The sequence below is a fragment of the Delphinus delphis genome, chromosome 3, assembly GCF_949987515.2.
Source record: "Delphinus delphis chromosome 3, mDelDel1.2, whole genome shotgun sequence".
NCBI classification, from domain to species: Eukaryota; Metazoa; Chordata; class Mammalia; order Artiodactyla; family Delphinidae; genus Delphinus; species Delphinus delphis.
This window is the reverse complement of record NC_082685.1, coordinates 55,589,077-55,609,908: the sequence shown is the minus strand read 5'-3', so window position 1 is coordinate 55,609,908 and position 20,832 is coordinate 55,589,077. Positions and strand designations below refer to the sequence as shown.

Below are 20,832 nucleotides of genomic sequence, written 5' to 3'. Positions count from 1 at the left end.
CAATGCAGGGGGTGTGGGTTTGATCCCTGGTCGGGGAACTAAGATCCCACATGCCACGTGGCGTGGCAAAAAAAAAATTTTTTTAATTACAAAAAAATATAGAGAACAGAGTAGTGGCCGCCAGAGAAGAGGTGTAGGGGTAGGATGAAATGTGTAAAGGGGGTCAACTGTGTAGTTGAAAACTAAACTTTTGGTGGTGAACACATCATAGTGTATACAGAAGTCAAAATGTAATGTACACGTGGAACTTAAATAAGGTTATAAACCAATGTTACCTCAAAAAAAAAAAAGTCTCCTATTGGTAAGGGAACTAGGAAAATGAGGAGGGAAAGTGCAGAAAACTACTGTATTTTCTTATAAACCTTTTAGTGCTATTTGATTTTGAATCAAGGTCAAAGATTATTTGAAAAAAGTGTATTTTAAAAGATCAGTATAATAGAGATCTTGCAAGTCTCCTCAAGGATAAAAAGGAGGGGACTTCCCTGGTGGTCCAGTGGTTAAGACTTCACGATCCCGATGCAGGGGGCCCAGGTTCGATCCCTGGTCAGGGAACTAGATCCCGCATGCCACAGCTAAAGATACCGTGTGCCACAACTAAGACCCAGTGCAGCCAAATAATAATAAAATTTTTTAAATGTCCTATACTGCCAAAAACAAAAAAAAAGAATAAAAACGAGATAAAGTACTAAATATTACTAATAAGAATAGAATTATAACTAGAGATAAATAATGCATTGAAAACATAATACCAAAATGTTTGTAAATCGAAAACATAATACCAAAATGTTTGCAAATCCAGATAAAATAAATGGTTTTTAAAAATAAACTACAAATTACTTTAAAAAGAAACAAAACCCAAACAGATTAATAACCAAAAGTAAAATGGAAAAGATAATCATAGATTTACCACCCAAACCCAACCCATTTAAAAGGCAAGTTGCAATAAAGCATGTAGAAACAGATGATAATTATAAAAACTATTCTGTTACATAGAAATAGATAGAAAGCTTCCTAATCCATACTACAAGGCCAGGATAGTTTAATACCAAAACCACAGAAGCTAAACACACACATTCATGTATACACACAGAGCAGCAAGGGCCAGAAAAATCCTAAAACTATGCTGGCTTATCAATTCCATCTATACATTAAAACAATAATATGTAATGGTTAAATGTCATTTATATCAAGAACCCAAGAATTAAAAAGCTAAAGAATAAATTTCAACAGATGTCAAAAATTACTCTAAAATATTAAAGAATAAAGAAAAATAAGAAAACTTTTTTGATACAAAAAATAGAGCATTTACCCCAAACTGAGATCAGCCATCATAGTTAAAGATGAAATACTAGGAGCGCTTCCACAAAGGCAAGAATGACACCTACTTGCTACTATTAATTTTAAGAGTATTCATTGCATACTCTTGGAAATGCCAGTCATGTGAACACTAACATATACATAGTACTTAAATCAGGTGAAGGGTGGAGGATGGGGGGTAGAAAATGTTCCAAAAAATATTGCGGGTGAAGAGTGAAGACCTTGAAACTGGAAGGATTATTTAATTCACAAGAAACTGAAAAAAGGCCAGTTACTCTGAAGGGTGTACAGCATTATTGGTAAGCAGTTTACAAACAAAAGGCTCTCAACCAATATATGTTGACTTTTTGATGGAGACTTCATTTTCTTATATATTTTTTACTATCAATCTTAAAAACAGGAAAAGGTTTTCTTAGGACTAACTGCTGGTGGGAAGCCAGAGTTTAATTTTGTGCACCTAAATTAAGGAAAAAGACTGATTTATTTTTCTGCGAATGTAGACTCACAGAGACGGATACGATGTAAGCATTTACAAACTAGGATTACTGTGGCCAGTTGAGGGAAAATATGAAATGAAATAGCAAAGACACTAAGGGGAAAAAAAAAATCCTACTCCAGCTCCTTTAATCCGCCATCTTTTTGTTCTATTCCTGAAATTGGGAGTAACATCCACAAAACGCAAGGTGGCGCTGCAGGTTAAAAAGAGAACAAAATATTCGCATAAAGAATGTTGCAGATTCCAGTGTTAAGAGGAAAGCTGACCAGACTAGAAAACACAAGGAAAGGAAGCCGTGGTAATAGGTGTTGGGAGAAAGTGGGGATCCCTCCCCACAAGCATTGCTATGATCCAGCTCATTTCTAAGGATTCAGCTGATGCCATTTCTGAATTGCTCGAGGCCGAGAAAAAGTGTTTTTTGAAGACTGGTTAAACAAAGAATGGAGGCCAGAGTGGAGCGTGCTGTGCAGCAAAGGCAAGTACTATTTCTTTGTGTATTTCTGCAAGTGTCTTGGGCTGGTGGGGAACCACTACTGTATTTTGTGGAAGAGGAAGCTGAAAAAGGCACCTTTCTGGCCAACCTAGCAAATGACCCTGGGTTGGGGGAATCCTTAGCCCGGGGACCTAGAATCATTTCAGACCAGAATACAGGATTTTTACTACTCGATCCGTTTACTGGTGATTTATTTCTAAATGAGAAATTAGACTGACAGGACCTGTGTGGCCCCACAGAGCCTTGTGTGCTGCCTTTCCAGTTGTTACTGGAAAAACCTCTTCAGATTTTCTGTGCTGAATTATGGGTCAGAGACATCAATGATCATTCTTCAGTATTTCTAGATAGAGAGATATCCTTGAAAATATTAGAAGTTACCACTCCAGGGGCAGCATTTCTCCTAGAAAGTGCACAGGATTCAGATGTTGGAACAAACAACCTGAGAAACTACACCATCAGCCCCAATGCCTATTTCCACATTAATGTCCATGATAGTGGGGAGGGGATTATCTATCCTGAATTGGTGCTGGATAGACTGCTGGATCAAGAAGAGGTGCCTGAGCTCAGTCTACTCCTCACCGCCTAGGATGGTGGCTCTCCACCCAGCTCTGGAACTGCCCTGGTATGCATCCTCGTTTTGGACATCAATGACAACGCCCATGAATTTGTACAGTCTCTCTACAAGGTGCAGGTGCCTGAGGATAGCCTTGTTGTCTCTCTGGTTGTCACCATGTCAGCTAGAGATTTAGATATCGGAAGTAACGGGGAAATAGTTTATGCATTTTTTATGCTACTGAAAGAATTCTCAAAACGTTTCAAATCAATCCAACATCTGGCAATCTTCATTTAAAGCTAAATTGAACTATGAGGCAATGCAAATTTATACATTAACTATTCAGGCCAAAGATGGCAGAGGACTTTCTGGAAAACGTACGATGGTGGTTCAGGTAACAGATATAAATGACAATCCACCATAACTACTCATGTCATCACTTACTACAGCAATTAAAGAAAACTCACCTGAGACAGTCATAGCTGTTTTTAGGATTCGAGACAGAGATTCAGGAAACAATGCAAAGATGGTGTGCTCCATCCAAGACAATCTCCCCTTCGTCCTGAAGCCACCTGTAGAGAATTACTACACCCTGGTAACCGATAGCTCTCTGGACAGAGAGAAAAGAGCCGAGTACAACATCACCATCACTGTCACTGTCATGGGAACCCCCAGGCTGAAAACCGAGCACAACATAACCATGCTGGTGTCCAATGTCAACGACAACGCCCCCGCCTTCACCCAGACTTCCTACACCCTGTCCGTCCTCGAAAACAACAGCCCCGCCCTGCACATCGGCAGCGTGCGCGCCACAGAGACGCGGGCGCCAACGCCCAGGTCACCTACTCGCTGCTGCCGCCCCTCGACGCGCACGTGCCCCTGGCCTCCCTGGTGTCCATCAACCCGGACAACGGCCACCTGTTCGCCCTGAGGTCCCTGGACTACGAGGCCCTGCGGGCGTTCGAGTTCCGCGTGGGCGCCGCCGACCGCGGCTCGCCCGCGCTCAGCAGCCAGGCGCTGGTGCGCGTGCTCGTGGCGGCCGACAACGACAACGCGCCCTTCGTGCTGTACCCGCTGCAGAACGCCTCGGCGCCCTGCACCGAGCTGGTGCCCAGGGCGAGTTCAAGTTCCTGAAGCCGATTATCACCAATCTTACATCCCAGAGCATAGGCAGGAAAAGTGGAAGAATATTCCTCATATCAGAATGATTTCGGTTTCTGATAAAGAATGAAAAATAAATGCCGGTATTATATCTGTAAATATATTCCTATTAAGAAATTTATCTCGATTTACCTGTAGAGGAGTGCTTTCACATTATTGCAAGTATTCTTAGGGTCATAGAATAAATTTCTTGACAGAAAAGGATTCAGCTTCAGCCCTAAGAACACTCCAAAAAGCGTGGATTGTTTACTGTCACCTTTTGTCTCAATTATGCTTTGTGTGCAGTCTAGTACATGACACATCTTATTTGAGATGTTTTTAAATTGGAATTCACTGTCTTCAAATATTATTGCTAGTTTTATTTTGTAAGTTGATTAGAGTGCTCTACAAGTATACCTACCCTAACTTTTAAAAAAAGCACTTACTATGCATCATACACTATTTTACCACTTTTAATTTTAGAAGTAATTCTATGATGGGAGGTATTTTAGAAATGAGCAAATAGATGTTCATAGACGTTCAGTGAGTTCACTAAGGTCACCAATTAATTAATGGCAGAGCTAAGCATCTCTCCTAAATCTTCTGATTCTGGGGCCTTGCTGTGATGCTATACTGTTTTCTCTTGTTAGATATCACCTGGCAAGTTTCTCCCTAATTAAGGAGAAATCTTTTTTTCATACTCATATTCCTGTTCAGTGTTTCGTGTATTTGCAAAGAATAAGATATGTATTTGTGGTTTTATTTTCTTATAAACTAATAATCCAGTTTTTCTGGATCAATTATTCAACTATTATTATTATTTTTTTTTTGCGGTATGCGGGCCTCTCACTGTTGTGGCCTCTCCCGTTGCGGAGCACAGGCTGCGAACGCGCAGGCTCAGTGGCCATGGCTCACGGGCCCAGCCGCTCCGCGGCATGTGGGATCTTCCCGGACCGGGGCACGAACCCATGTCCCCTGCATTGGCAGGCGGACTCTCAACCACTACGCCACCAGGGAAGCCCTCAACTATTATTTTTAAAGCTCTGATCTATCCAAATCTCAAGTACAAAAAAATGAAGGATCAATCTGTGCTTTCTCCTTGTTATCTGAATATGCGACTTTCATTTCATAGAAAAGATTAATGACCATGAATAGAAATATTACATAATTTTGATCGCTTCATTTGTTTATTTTCCTCACATTGCAGTAATTTTCCTACAGTAGTCCCTACCTTTTTAACACGTTTTTCTCCTTTAATTTGAAAGTTTATTTTTTAAAGTTTCTATTCAATATACTTCAGTGCTGAATCGGAAAAGTATAAGAAAAAGAATACTTTTAAATATGCAATATTAAAGAGAAACAAATTATCATTGAATTACTTAAAGATTCTGAAGAGTTAAGGAGAAGCTTTGTTTGTTATAATAATCTGTAACTGCTTTTTCTTTAACAGTTATCCAGATCATTTTTGCAGAGCTGTATTCTGAATATATCATAAGCTAGTGCTGATAACTCTTAAAATAGTAATATTACTGTGCATTACTAATGGGATATAGTCTAACGACAAGAAAAAAAGAACCTCACAGCATTAAAATCTTAAGTTGTTTCCATAGAGTCAGGATAAAATTATTTAGTTTTTCAAGGAAATCAATGGCATGGAAAAGGGGAGGAGGGAATCTTGCACAATGAGAGAAATTAAGACATACCAACCAAATGCAATGGATAGTGGATCTTGTTTAATCTTGATTCAAACTATCATAACGACTTTGAAATAATTGGAAAAATCTGAATATAGATGGGATATTAAACAATATTAACTTAATTTCTTAGGTGTGGTAAGGGCATTGTAGTGGGTTTTTTAAGACATTAAAAGTTAGAGATTTATAATGAAGTTTTATGGGTAAAAATTTAGTTTGGGATGTGAAAATGTTGGGGAGACAGGGTAAACAATTGTAGCAAAATATTGATAATTGTTCTAGCTAGTTTTGAGTACCTGGGGGTTCATCGTACTATTCTCCTTCATTATGGGGTTTGAAATTTTTCAAAATAAAAGGTTTTTAAAAATTGACACTGTAAAAAGAGAAGAGGACACCCTTCTGAGATACAGAATCATCACTACCATCACAGATTATACATGTATTAGAAAGATTCTCCAGCCTTTCCGGTTTCATCGTTTGATATGATAACTTCATTCTGAAATAATGCTGCTCATGAATTATTCTACCACGTGAATCTTGGGGATTTTTTTAGTCATGACAATGGATTAATGCAAACTGAGCTACCTGATGGCATCACATTACATGCCTGGTGTGTGTGTGTGTGTGTGGTTAATCTCTTTCTGCCTCAGTTTCCCCATCTGTAAGGTGAGGAACTCACAGCAGCCCTATGTAGTAAGTACCATTAATATCTCCACCTTAGACAGATGAGAAAACTGAGGCAGAGGTTAAATAACATGTCCAAGGTTCACAGCTACTAATTATTCCCATAGTTCATGGCAATAAAAGTATATAATTCTGCAAGTTTTCTATGTTATTATATATATATATTTAAATTTCTGCATATAGTCTTTCTTCTCAGGCAAACTGTTACATAAATATTTTCTTTTTGCTACAAACGCAATTAGCATTATTGAAAGTAGTCTCTACTAATATCATTTCTCCTGTATGGCCCTCAGACAACTGCCTCAACCTTAAGGTTCAGAGATAGTAAAAATAGTATTCTAGCCTTACATAGCTCGGTGATACGTACTGGCAAGAGTTGGGAACATTGGGGAGCTCCCTGGTGGTCCCGGCTTCAGTCCCTGGTCGGGGAACTGAGATCCCGCAAGCCACGCGGCTCAGCCAAAATTTAAAAAAGCACAACAAAAAGAGCTGGGAACATTGCATCCATTTTCAACCCAGAAAATGTAAGATTCTCTGAGGACGCGTGGTGGCGCTGCACGATAAGGTACAAACCGGAACCGCAGCTGCGTCTCCATTAACAGGCAAAACTCAACAGCAGAGCCTGGAAGCCCATGAGAAGCTTGGATGCCACAGAAGGAGGACTGGGTCCTCTGTAAAGGACTACTTACTGGAATATTTCTGAAGTACCTTGTGGAATAACTACAGTCTCAGAAACGTACTGAGGCCTTTACAGCTCAGCGGAACCACCCTCGCCAGAGGCTATACCGAGCAAGAACAATGGAGGTTGGCAGGAAGCTCATTTGCAGACAAAGGCAAGTCTTTTTCTTCTTTTTCTTCTTGGGCTTAGCTCAGGCGGGCTCTGAATTTAGGCGTTATTCTGTGGTGGAGGAAACTGAAGGGAGCTCTTTGGTAACCAATTTAGCAAAAGACCTGGGTCTGGGGCAGGGGGAACTTTCCAGGCGGGGAGCTAGGGTCATTTCCAAAGGAAACAAACTGTATCTGCAGCTCGATCAGGAGACTGGGGATTTACTGCTAAATGAGAAACTGGACCGCGAAGAGCTGTGTGGTCAGACAGAGCCCTGTATGCTGCGTTTCCAGGTGTTGCTAGAGAATCCCTTAGAGTTTTTTCAAGCTGAGCTACAGGTAATAGACATAAATGACCATGCTCCGGTGTTCATGGACAGAGATATGTTGATAAAAATATCAGAGAGCAGTCCTCCTGGGACTAAGTTTCCTCTGAAGAACGCTCAGGACATGGATGTAGGCCGAAACAATATTGAAAACTATACCATCAGTCCCAACTCCTATTTCCGGGTCCTCACCCGCAAACGCAGCGATGGCAGGAAATATCCGGAACTTGTGCTGGACAAAGTGCTGGATCGGGAGGAGGAACCTGAGCTCAGGTTAACCCTCACTGCTCAGGATGGCGGTTCTCCACCCCGGTTTGGCACCGCTCAGGTCTCCATCGAAGTCGTGGACATCAACGATAATGCCCCTGAATTTGAGCCGCCTTTCTATAGGGTGCAGATCCCCGAGGACAGTCCCATAGGCTACCTGATTGTCAAAGTCTCTGCTACGGATATAGACATAGGAGTCAATAGAGAGATTTCCTATTCACTTTTCCAGGCTTCAGAAGAGATTAGCAAAACCTTTGAGATCAACGCCATGACAGGAGAAATTCGACTTAAAAAACAACTTGATTTCGAAACAACTCAGTCTTATGAGGTCAATATCGAGGCCAGAGATACTGGAAGTCTTTCTGGGAAATGTACCGTTCTGACTCAAGTCATGGATGTGAACGACAATGCTCCAGAAGTCACCATGTCTGCACTTACCAGACAGATCCCCGAGAACTCTCCTGAGACTGTGGTTGCAGTTTTCAGTGTTTCAGATCTTGATTCTGAAGAGAATGGGAAAATAAGTTGCTACATTCAGGACGATCTACCGTTTTTCCTTAAATCTTCCATGGAAAACTTTTATACCCTAGTAACAGAGAGACCGCTAGACAGAGAGACCAGAGCAGAATACAACGTCACCATCACCGTCACGGACTTGGGGACCCCCAGGCTGAAAACCGAGCACAACATAACCGTGCTGGTGTCCGACGTCAACGACAACGCCCCCGCCTTCACCCAGACCTCCTACACCCTGTCCGTCCGCGAGAACAACAGCCCCGCCCTGCACATCGGCAGCGTCCGCGCCACAGACAGAGACGCGGGCGCCAACGCCCAGGTCACCTACTCGCTGCTGCCGCCCCTCGACGCGCACGTGCCCCTGGCCTCCCTGGTGTCCATCAACCCGGACAACGGCCACCTGTTCGCCCTGAGGTCCCTGGACTACGAGGCCCTGCGGGCGTTCGAGTTCCGCGTGGGCGCCGCCGACCGCGGCTCGCCCGCGCTCAGCAGCCAGGCGCTGGTGCGCGTGCTCGTGGTGGACGACAACGACAACGCGCCCTTCGTGCTGTACCCGCTGCAGAACGCCTCGGCGCCCTGCACCGAGCTGGTGCCCAGGGCGGCCGAGGCGGGCTACCTGGTGACTAAGGTGGTGGCGGTGGACGGCGACTCGGGCCAGAACGCCTGGCTGTCGTACCAGCTGCTCAAGGCCACGGAGCCCGGGCTGTTCGGCGTGTGGGCGCACAACGGCGAGGTGCGCACGGCTCGGCTGCTGAGCGAGCGCGACGCGGCCAAGCACAGGCTGCTGGTGCTGGTCAAGGACAACGGCGAGCCGCCGCTCTCGGCCAGCGTCACGCTGCACGTGCTGCTGGTGGACGGCTTCTCGCAGCCCTACCTGCCGGCCCCGGAAGCGGAAGCGGCGGACGCGGCCCCGGCCGCCCCTCTCACCGTCTACCTGGTGGTGGCCTTGGCGTCGGTGTCGTCGCTCTTCGTCTTCTCGGTTCTGGTGTTCGTCGCGGTGCGGCTGTGCAGGAGGGGCGGGGCGGCCTCGGTGGGTCGCTGCTCGGTGCCCGAGGGCCACTTTCCGGGCCACCTGGTGGACGTCAGCGGCACGGGGACCCTGTCCCAGAGCTACCAGTACGAGGTGTGTCTGAAGGGGGGCTCTGGGACCAGCGAGTTCAAGTTTCTGAAGCCAATTGTGACCAATTTTCAGGGCCATTCCCCTGGCCCAGATATAGAAGAAACCCCCAACTTTAGGAAAGATTTTGGTTTCAGTATTCAGTGACAGCAATTGTGTTTCACGTTCCATATATTTTAAATTGATGATACTTCAAGGTGATGGTTTTTCTGGCAACCTATCATGAACTTTTAAACTACACTCAACTTGCTTGCAAATTTTGTTTTAAAGAAAGCTATCTTTTCATCATTACTGTAAGAAGATTAATGGTCCTAAATCTTGCCTCTCAAAACACTGTTGAAGTCAATAAATGTACAGGTTCTTTCTGGCATAGCTTAGAAATGTGTTATGAAAAAAAACAGTGGGAAATTAATTCTGTATAATCAGTTATATTTCCTTGAGTTTTTCTTATTAGTTTTTAAACCATTAAGTACATAAGAGCAGTACTGTACTAACACACTGAAGCATGCCCAATCAGGAAGGAGAGAAAACTGGTACAGTGAGAATTTAGCTCTTACTTTATTCTGCTCTCATAGCACTTTATTCTTATTTTCTCTTATTAATTGTATATTCATTAATATACCAGTGTTAGTTTTAATATAGTTATTGTAATTGCTTTCCATTTAGTTTCCCTGGTGTAAAAGGGGAGAAAAAGCTACACTGTGTTTATCCAGTGTGACGAAAGGGCATAGCAGGAAATTGGCTTTTCCCACTTGAGAAACATTGGTCATACTGTGACAGAAAATGCAGTAGCTGTCCAATCTCCATTCATCTTTTCTTCTTTGGTAACACACTCCAAATTTCATTTAGAGCATTAGTGTGCTTAGTCAAAAGAACGTTTTCCCAGGCTCCTTGGCAGCTAGGGACATTTGACTACATGTATATGTAAATGTTGTTAGAGACTTCCAAGAAGGCCATTAATAGGGAGGTGACTCATCTAGGAAAGGGTCCCTTTTTGTCCTTCTCTACCTGCTTCTTGCTGCTTGGAATGTGGGAGTCTTGGTTGGAACACAATCAGTCATATTGAGCCATAAAGCAACACTAAGGATGGAAATAATGGACCAAGACAGTCAGTATAGAATAAACTGATTGATAAGGACCCCTGATAATCACAGTTACCATGTCATCCCTGGATTGCTCACTTCTGAGCTTTTTTTACATAAGAAATAAAGGAACTTCTATCTCATTTAAGCCACCATCATTTTAGTTTGTGCTACCTCCAGTGGAATCCAATCCTAATGCTTTCACAGTAAGACTTTTTGTTAAAATGTTATATAATACGGTAAAATGGACAGATCTTAAGTGTGTAGTTTGCTCTAATTGATCTTTGTCAAGTTTTCCTTGATTTCTAATTTACTTAAGAGTACAGAGTGCTTTACATTCATTATCTTTTTAATCCTCTGCCAAACCCTAAGGAAGTTGGCATGTTATTTCCTCTTTTACTTGTTCACAATTCTGAAGTAATAAAAGGAAAAATTTGAAATATATTCTAAGTCTACTTGAATGGAATGTTCCAGTTCTTAACCAGTACGCTATCACAGCGGCATTAACTGGTGGCATTGTCTTCCTAACCAAGGAAGTGAAATCCTTCTATTGCATGAATTGAACTCCTATATAGAAATGTAACTTTTAGTCTGTAGCTTGATTGTTCTATACCAGAGATCACACTGCTCTGGACCAAGAAACCCAAAGTTCTTACAGAAGCACTGACCTAAGTAAGCTGGGTCAGGTACCACAATTGACCTTCATCATGATCTTATCAGCCTGATTACCTTCCTGTACCTTCTCAACATATCACATTCATAATTGCAGAAATGAAGGCCCTAAACAGGGAGTAGAATTACCCTATGGTTGTATTTCTGGAGTTTTTTTGTACTATTCCTTCAGTCTTTTTCTGTCAGTCCTAATATATATTTTCTCTTTTTTTTGGAAGTTTATTATATACATTCTGTAAGTCCCTTATTCAAATTAAATATACTGTATTCATTATAGCGCACTATTTCTTTGAAAGCAGTTGCTATTCTAGTATTAGCTCTAAATGAAATAACTAATTTCAGAAAAGTATAGGCAATGATGTGGAGGAATTTTTATCACTAAATAATTTAGAGATTCTGGAAATTAAATAGAAATAAAGATGATAGGCTCCAGTTATTTTTCTATTAAAACTAACCATATGTCTTTGACAACGCCTCTTAAAAATTATGCTGAAAAAAGATTTAGAGGGTCATAAATGACTTTATTCTGAAAGGATGGCTCACAAGAGCCGAATCAGACATTCTTCAGCATTTGCTGTGATAATCCAATTTTGTAGAGTGATGAATTTTTGTTGACTCAGATGCTGGGTGCATGAAATTTCATGCTTACGTATTCATTTTCTATTTCTACTATTAAAAATTATCACAAACTTGGTTGCTTAAAACAATAAAAATGTACTACTATATAGTTCTGTAGATCTGATGTCTGATATGGGTATGACTGGGTTAAATTCAAGATGTCACCAGGGGTGCGTTCTCTTCTGGTGGCTCTAGAGGAGAATCTATTTCTTTCTCTTCTCCAGCTTCTAGATGCTGCCTACAGTACTTGACTCATGGCCCCTTTCATCCATCTTCAAAGGCAGCAACATTGTTTCTCTTAGTCCACTTCTTCTGTAATCACAGAGGGGTGTAATCACCCCTTTGACCATAGCCAGGAAAGGTTCTGTCCCTCCCAGATAATCCAGGATAACCTACCCCTGACAAGGTCCTCAATTCACTTATATCTGTGAATTCTCTTTTGCCATGTAAGATAACATATTTACAGATTTGGGGAATTAGGGCATGAACATCTTTCGGTGGGTGGCCATTATTCTGCCTACCGCAGGTAGCTTGGAAGAAAATTATCTGGTCTAGCAGGACGACCTGTGGCCAAAGGAAGGCATACAAAGACCTTTATAACAGAAGTTTAGACCCCATTGATTGAATGCTTTAACCCCAGACAAGGTATTTATCAAAAATTGTTCTACAGATTGTTAACAAAAACACTGGATTTATAAAAACATTATGAATCTTTACTGGAATTCAATTTAAATTTTAAAAATGGAAAATCTGAACTAAAGAGTATTTTGGGGTTTTTTTAGATGATGAAAATGTTCTAAAATTGACTGTGGTGATGGATGCACTACTCTGTGAATATACTAAAAGTCACTGAATTGTAGACTTTAAACGAGTGAATTGTATGGTATGTGAATTACATCTCATTAAACCTGTCTTTTAAAAGGAATAAAACAGAAATTATTCTTGTCATGATAAAAAAAAATCCCAAAACATGTCAGGCCTAACCCTTAGACTGCCTTTTTGGGAAATAACTTTCCAATAATTTGAAAGTTTCAAAAACACATGTCCTCAGGCTTAGGTGTTGGAAAGAAGAGGAAGTAATCTACTCTTTAATAAGGCGTTGATAAAATACTCTCTTTAGAACCATCACTGATTGCAATTTTGCAGTGTCCACTCATCTGTAATTCTATAACATGTACCATGAAAATAATGTACTTGTGAAACTGTTCCCATACTATTTCAGAAATATTTTTCTTCTAAATTTATATTCTTCTCAGCTTAAATGTTAATTAAATTATTTTATTTAATTATTCACCCTGAACAGCTTTAAACAGTCAACATAATGAAAGTTTGCTCTTAGTACTCTTCCTGTGTAACAACACAGCTCTCTCTGAACTCATAAAAACCACAAGAAAATAGAACTAAGTGTTTCATATTACAGAACACGGTTGACACAGCCTATGTGTTACATTTAGGAGAATTTTGCATCCAACGTTAAACCAGAAAAGATAAGACATAGTAAGAACGCATGGTGGCGCTGCAGGTTAAGGTGGTGAGAAACAGAATTGCAGACGTAGCTCCAGGATCCAGCCAGTTTCACACTGCCTGGAAGCTGAAGAACAGCTTTCTCAGTCAGAGCACAATGTGCGTGAAACCTCTTTAAAACTGTATTTAGAGACATAGTTCTGACCTGCTATACTGCAGGACCGGACTACCAGGATCCTGGGCATATATGAAGCTCCTGTGAACTCAGTTTTCAGGAAAGAGCAATGGAGATTGGATGGATGCACAATCCGAGAAAAAGGCAAGTCCTAGTTTTCTTTGTTTTGCTGAGCATGTATGGGGCGAGCGCAGAGTTGGGGCCCTATTCAGTAGTGGAAGAAACAGAAAGAGGCTCCTTTGTGGCAAATGTAGGAAAAGACCTGGGGCTGGGGTTGACAGAGATGTCCACCCGCGGTGCCCGGATCATTTCCCAGTGGAACAAAGAGCATTTGCAGCTCAAGGTTCAGACTGGGGATTTGCTCATAAATGACAAACTAGATCGAGAGAAGCTATGCGGTCCGAGTGAGCCTTGCATACTACATTTCCAAGTATTAATGGAAAAACCGTTAGAGATATTTCAGGCAGAACTGAGAGTGAAAGACATAAATGACCATTCCCCCGTGTTCACTGAAAGAGAAATGTTTCTAAAAATACCGGAAAACAGTCCTATAGGAATTTCATTCCCTCTGAGTAATGCTCTGGACTTGGATGTAGGCAGCAACAATGTTCAGAACTACAAAATCAGCCCCAACTCCCATTTCCGGGTTCTAACCCAAAATCGCAGCGATGGCAGAAAATACCCTGAGCTGGTGTTGGACAAAGAGCTGGATCGGGAGGAGGAGCCTGAAATCTCATTAACCCTGACAGCGCTGGATGGCGGCTCTCCGCCTCGGTATGGAACCGCCCGGGTGCGCATTGAAGTGGTGGACACTAACGATAACGCCCCTGAGTTTGAGCAGTCCCTCTACAAGGTGCATATTCCCGAAGACAGCCCCGTAGGCTCCCTGGTTGTCACTGTCTCTGCCAGCGATGTAGACAGTGGAGTCTATGGGAAAATATCATACGCATTCTTTCAGCCTTCAGAAGATATTAGTAAAACTTTGGAGGTAAATCCTATGACAGGAGAAATTCGACTGAGAAAAAAAGTTGATTTTGAAACAGTTCTGTCTTATGAAGTGGACATCAAGGCCACTGATGGAGGAGGTCTTTCAGGAAAATGCACTCTTCTCCTGCAAGTAGTGGATGTGAATGACAATCCTCCAGAAGTGACAGTGTCTGCACTCACCACTCCCATCCCAGAGAACTCCCCTGACATTGTAGTTGCTGTTTTCAGTGTTTCAGATCCTGACTCTGGGGACAATGGGAAAACTATTTCCTCCATCCAGGATGACCTTCCTTTTCTTCTAAAACCTTCAGTCAAGAACTTTTACACCTTAGTAACCCAGAAAACACTAGATAGAGAAGAAAGAGCCGAGTACAACATCACCATCACCGTCACAGATATGGGAACCCCCAGGCTGAAAACCGAGCACAACATAACCGTGCTGGTGTCCGACGTCAACGACAACGCCCCCGCCTTCACCCAGACCTCCTACACCCTGTCCGTCCTCGAGAACAACAGCCCCGCCCTGCACATCGGCAGCGTCCGCGCCACAGACAGAGACGCGGGCGCCAACGCCCAGGTCACCTACTCGCTGCTGCCGCCCCTCGACGCGCACGTGCCCCTGGCCTCCCTGGTGTCCATCAACCCGGACAACGGCCACCTGTTCGCCCTGAGGTCCCTGGACTACGAGGCCCTGCGGGCGTTCGAGTTCCGCGTGGGCGCCGCCGACCGCGGCTCGCCCGCGCTCAGCAGCCAGGCGCTGGTGCGCGTGCTCGTGGTGGACGACAACGACAACGCGCCCTTCGTGCTGTACCCGCTGCAGAACGCCTCGGCGCCCTGCACTGAGCTGGTGCCCAGGGCGGCCGAGGCGGGTTACCTGGTGACCAAGGTGGTGGCAGTGGACGGCGACTCGGGCCAGAACGCCTGGCTGTCGTACCAGCTGCTCAAGGCCACGGAGCCCGGGCTGTTTGGCGTGTGGGCGCACAACGGCGAGGTGCGCACGGCCCGGCTGCTGAGCGAGCGCGACGCGGCCAAGCACAGGCTGGTGGTGCTGGTCAAGGACAACGGCGAACCGCCGCTCTCGGCCAGCGTCACGCTGCACGTGCTGCTGGTGGACGGCTTCTCGCAGCCCTACCTGCCGGCCCCTGAAGCGGAAGCGGCGGACGCGGCCCCGGCCGCCCCGCTCACCGTCTACCTGGTGGTGGCCTTGGCGTCGGTGTCGTCGCTCTTCGTCTTCTCGGTTCTGGTGTTCGTCGCGGTGCGGCTGTGCAGGAGGGGCGGGGCGGCCTCGGTGGGTCGCTGCTCGGTGCCCGAGAGCCACTTTCCGGGCCACCTGGTGGACGTCAGCGGCACGGGGACCCTGTCCCAGAGCTACCAGTACGAGGTGTGTCTGACGGGAGGCTCTGAGAGTAATGAGTTCAAATTCTTGAAGCCGATTCTCCCCAACCTCCCGCCCCAATGCCCTGGGAAGGAAATAGAAGAAAATCGTACCTTCTACAATAGCTTTGGGTTCAATATTCAGTGACCATAAATAACTTTTATATCTCATAGGTATGTTGTTTTGTGGCACTTCCATACCAACATTATTTCCCCCAAAATGTGTGTGTTTGAAGTTGTACTGATGTTACTTTTATATTTTCGCATGTTCTACCCACCTTTACTTTTAAGTGAATGTTTATCTTTACCTGTGGTTGTAGTTAGATAGCAATTTATTCTCTAACCAAGGAGGTCTTAATTTGTAATTAATTTGCCTCCTTAAATAATAACACCAAATCAGTTTTTGCTCATGGCCCTCTCTCCAGTTGAACTTTCATTCACAATTATGCTTATGATAAAATAAAGCAGACCACTTTCAAAGTATTACAAGGGTTCAAGTATTTCTTCATTTTCTTTCTTTCTTGCGGTTTTTCTTGTGGTTGAATAATGGTTGCTATTCAGAAATGTCATTCTTTCTTTAAATTCACCACTGTTTTACTTAACATTTTAAAATGTTTATTACTGCTGAAAATATACCTGAAAAATCATGTCCTATGATACAATCATAAACACCTTGTTAGAATGGGGCAGAAGGCAATTTTCTTAGTGTCTCTTCTTTACTCATCCTGGAGGGTTATTCTGAAGACACATTAATATTGTGGCCGCCCACAGAATACTGGAATATGAAGTTATAATTTTCCAGATGTCTCATTAATGTTACAAAGGTATGATGCAACCTAGTTGAATACAGGCTCCCAAGTAATCATTTGTTTATTGTAGAGTGGACTTGTTTGCTAATGTGTATAATTTTTTGCCTCCTGTGTTATCCCAGAATTTAATATATATACACTGGGCACTAATTTTCAAACTTTAAAAAATCACAGGCAACTGAAAAATTATATTGTATATATTATATAACATACATATTTTATATGAAAGAAATGTTTTGTGAACAGTGCTTAGCTTTTTTGTGATACAATCTGAAATTGCCTGTATTATTCCATTCTGTTTAATTTTCAAATGTGGTCATGATCCACTAAATTGATTTCATGACCTACTAATGGGTAGCAATCCAAAGTTTCAAAACCACTTTTCTCAGATATTTGTAGAGTACTGAAAAGTATGAAAAGATAGTCCTTTAACATTCTAATTTTCGAACTTTTTTCAAGTCATTGTAGGAGGAAGTTTTGTTTCATGCTGTACAAGCACCAACCAACCACTCTTGCCTTTAGTAACCTGACTATATTACAGAAGAGAAAGCCTTCATTGTTGGGGGAGGATCTTTCCAATGAATTTCATCAAAAAGTCTAAAGTTTGTGTGTTGTGGAAGGAAAATGTAGATGAGCAAAATGAGTAAGGGTATAGAAGGAAAGGAAGTGTGTGTGTGAGAGAAAGAGTAGGCATGAGAAAGAGGAGGTGCATGAGGGTGAGTAAAATGATTGCTTTTATGCCTGAGGTGGGACCACAGACTGGAGTCAATGCCACGCACTGCCTCTTGAAGATATTCTAATCTTATCATTATAGAGGGGCTGGGTATTAGTCAGTTAATAATGCCTGGAAGTCAAACCTCTTGCTCTAACATATCCAAAATAATCTAATGTTTACAGCCCTTGAATGCTAAAATTTCACCACCAGTTCTTTTGAACTGTGTGGACTGATTAATTACTCTTTGAATTCAAGAAAAATGGAGGGAACAAAAGTCTCTCCATGCAGGCTAACTAAATTCTAATTTTCTATTTTCAGAAGTGGAACTTGGAGTAAGTTCTTCTTCCCTAAATGAAAGCTTCCTTACATAGAGAACAAAAACTCATATTAATTAATCAAAATTAAGTATTAAGGTTACCTCCTGTGTTTACTGTTCTTAGTGGGGAAAAGATGGAGGACTACTAGCTTAAAGAGATATACAGTTATAGCTGTCAACAACCAAGGTGGGAGTGTTCTAGCAGCTTGTTTCCCCAGTAAGCTTGGTCTCTCTCATCTATAATGGGGGAGGGGGAAAGAGCAGTTTAAACAGCTCAGGCAGAAAATCTAACAGGCACAACAGCAGAGAAAAGGACGAGGTACTTGTCCTCTTGCTTAGAGTTTTTCCAGCTATCTGAACAGGAGGACTTGCCTATTTCTGGAAAGAACTATGTGTTTCCTGACTCTAATGGAGAGAGGCCAGGCCTTCAGGAGCTCAGATGCCCAGATATAAGTAAACCAACCAGTTATCTTACAATGTATTGCTAAAAATAGGTTTTGCTCTTATGCTTCAGATACCTTATTTATAGTTAAATATAAACCAGTGCATAGGAATCCAACTGTATCAGCCAATTTTATATTAAAGGACTATAAGTTGTCCAATGGGAAGAGGTCACTTACAAAATGGAGATGCAAGAGACTGCTCAGCCTCCCAGAAATGATTTTCTTGAAAACCCTTACCAATAAGAACAAAATAACACTTTAGGTTGGAATTTGCCAAGAGTATGGGAAAGAAAGGACATAAGGACATTTTCACTTACAAACACATTGTTTTCCTCATTTCCTTTCTACTTCAAGTCCCTATCCTACTACTGCATTCCTGCATCCACTGATTAATCTAACATGGCCTCTCAGTCCTCTGTTCCAGTTGTCATTAGTGCCTTGGCTACATGCTGTACTTTTTCACTACCCAGAACTGTTCTTTCTATGAAATATGGTTTCAGATCTCTCCCTCTGAGAACACAACCTTCTATGCCTTTAGCCCTCTCATCTTGCTACTCCTATCACATCTTGTCTTTGACCTTGTCATGACCTCCATTCCATGATGCTACTACCACCTATCAACCCCCTCCTGTTTTAATTTCCTTCCCATCCAGCTGACTCCCTGTTTAGCACTCCCAATCACTTCATGCTCATATTCTCAATTCTCTTGTTCAACTTGCTTTCACTCTAGGATTTCCTTCACCACCTGATGAAACTCCACATGAGATGAATATAGTTATCTCTTTTCTCTTACATCCGGGATGCTGCACTCTATAAGACAAACTTAGAAAATTATCAATACTATTGCCACTAAGTTTGTCACACCCAAACTTAATTGGGCTTTCAAGATCAAGAAATCTTTTTGTATTTTCCTAATCAGCTTTCTCTTTTATTCTCCATAACAACTACTTCAAACCTACTTATCTTACTTTAAACTACTCACCCTACTACTTACACACCCCTTTTAGCAGACGAACTTGCTTAATACCTTAAAGAGAAAACAGAATCCATCAAATCGGAATTATCTCAATTTCCTGTCCCCAAACCTATACTCTTGATAGCATATGTACTTGGAAAATTTCCTCTGCTGAGGTCCCTTCCACCTAAGTCCAATCCCTTCATATATAGGATCCCTGGATCCTATTTTGACCACTTTCTAGGGGCTTCACATTGATTACATCCTTTCTTGTGTATCTTAATTTTCTGCCTCTTTACTCAATACTGCAAATTAGCATTTAAAAACATTTCTTTAGGCTTAAAAAACCCTCCTGAGTCTAAATTCTCCTCCAGATACCAATCTACTTCTTTCTTTTGCAGCTAAATTTCTCAAAAGGATTGACATTTTTATTTCCTTATCCCTCTCACTTTTCATCCCAGTGAAATCTAATTTTTATCACAACCACTCTACTGAAAACTGCTATTGTAAAGCTCATCAAAGATTTGTGTATAAGTTAGGTAAGGTTACACTACTGAAATAGAGCAGCACAACTACACAGTGGCTTGTAAAAGTATGTATCTCTTTCTTGTACCAGCCACAATGTAAAGGATTGGGTAGATAGGGCAGCTTTGCTCCTCATGGTACTTCTGGAACCAAAATTTGTTCCAAGTAATTCCTCTTACATTCCCTGTTTCAGTGTATAATCTACATGACTTGTAGCTGGGTCACTGCCACATCTGGGTTCTAGCTGGCTAGGAGGGAAGAGACACAATCAGATGTCTTCCATTCCAGACCCAGAGGTAGCAAATAAAAATTCTGTTCACAATCTGTGAGAACTTAATTAGCCACACCTAACTACAAGGAAGGCTGAGTCACCATGTGCCTGGGTACAGTTCTATTACTATATAGAAAAGGAGAACAGATTTTGGCAGACATCTATCAGACTCCTCCACAATGACCATCTTCTTAAATCCAATGGACCATTTTAATACTTATTTTTCTTGAGTTTTCTGAAGGATTTGCTACTGTTGATCCTCCTCATCTCCTTGAAATGCTATTTGCTTTTAGTTCGATGATTCTGAACTCTGCATCTTCCTTGTCTTTTTTAAAAAAATGCTTCCTGGGCTTCCCTCATGGCGCAGTGGTTGAGAGTCCGCCTGCCGATGCAGGGGACACAGGTTCGTGCCCTGGTCCAGGAAGATCCCACATGCCACGGAGCACCTGGGCCCGTGGGCCATGGCCGCTGAGCCTGCGCGTCCGGAGCCTGTGCTCCTCAACGGGAGAGGCCACAACAGTGAGAGGCCCACGTACCGCAAAAAAAAAAAAAAAAAAAAATGCTTCCTTACCTCTCCTTTAAATGAAGATGTTTCTCAGAGTTCTGTGCTAAGCCTCTTCTATTCTTATTTGACACACTTTTGCTTGGTTCTCGTAGAGATCTCATGGTTTCAAACACCATACACAGGCATACCTCATTTTATTGCACTTTATTGCATTTTGCAGATATTGTGTGTTTTTACAAATTGAAAGTTTTTACAAATTCAAAGCCCTGCAATGAGCATATCTATCGACACCATTTTTCCAAAGCATTTGCTCACTTTACGTCTCTGTGTCACATTTTGGGAATTCTCACAATATTTGAAACTTTTCATTTTATTATATTTGTTATAATAAAACAAATATAATGGTGATCTGTGATCAGTGATCTTTGATGTTACTATTGTAATTGTTTGGGGGGGCACCATGAACTATACCCATATAAGACAGTGAACTTAA

At 42.2% G+C, this 20,832-nt stretch overlaps 2 protein-coding genes and 1 pseudogene across 2 annotated transcripts; all 3 read left to right on the top strand.

Annotated features, from left to right (window-relative positions):
- The first annotated feature begins 2,253 nt into the window (after positions 1 to 2,253).
- Positions 2,254 to 3,993, top strand: LOC132422396 (protocadherin beta-7-like; annotated as a pseudogene).
- A 3,182-nt stretch (positions 3,994 to 7,175) lies between these two features.
- Positions 7,176 to 12,668, top strand: LOC132423206 (protocadherin beta-8-like). The gene has a single exon (XM_060008679.1). It carries the CDS (start codon positions 7,176 to 7,178, stop codon positions 9,573 to 9,575), a length of 2,400 nt encoding a protein of 799 aa, XP_059864662.1. The 3' UTR covers positions 9,576 to 12,668.
- A 737-nt stretch (positions 12,669 to 13,405) lies between these two features.
- Positions 13,406 to 16,208, top strand: LOC132422045 (protocadherin beta-16). Its single transcript, XM_060006880.1, has one exon. The coding sequence runs from the start codon at positions 13,549 to 13,551 to the stop codon at positions 15,946 to 15,948; it is 2,400 nt and encodes a 799-aa protein (XP_059862863.1). The 5' UTR covers positions 13,406 to 13,548; the 3' UTR covers positions 15,949 to 16,208.
- The last annotated feature ends 4,624 nt before the right edge of the window (positions 16,209 to 20,832 follow it).

Excerpts from the sequence above, each read along its gene's own strand:
- LOC132422045 (XM_060006880.1), top strand. The coding sequence starts at position 13,549 with ATGGAGATTGGATGGATGCACAATCCGAGAAAAAGGCAAGTCCTAGTT.
- LOC132423206 (XM_060008679.1), top strand. The coding sequence starts at position 7,176 with ATGGAGGTTGGCAGGAAGCTCATTTGCAGACAAAGGCAAGTCTTTTTC.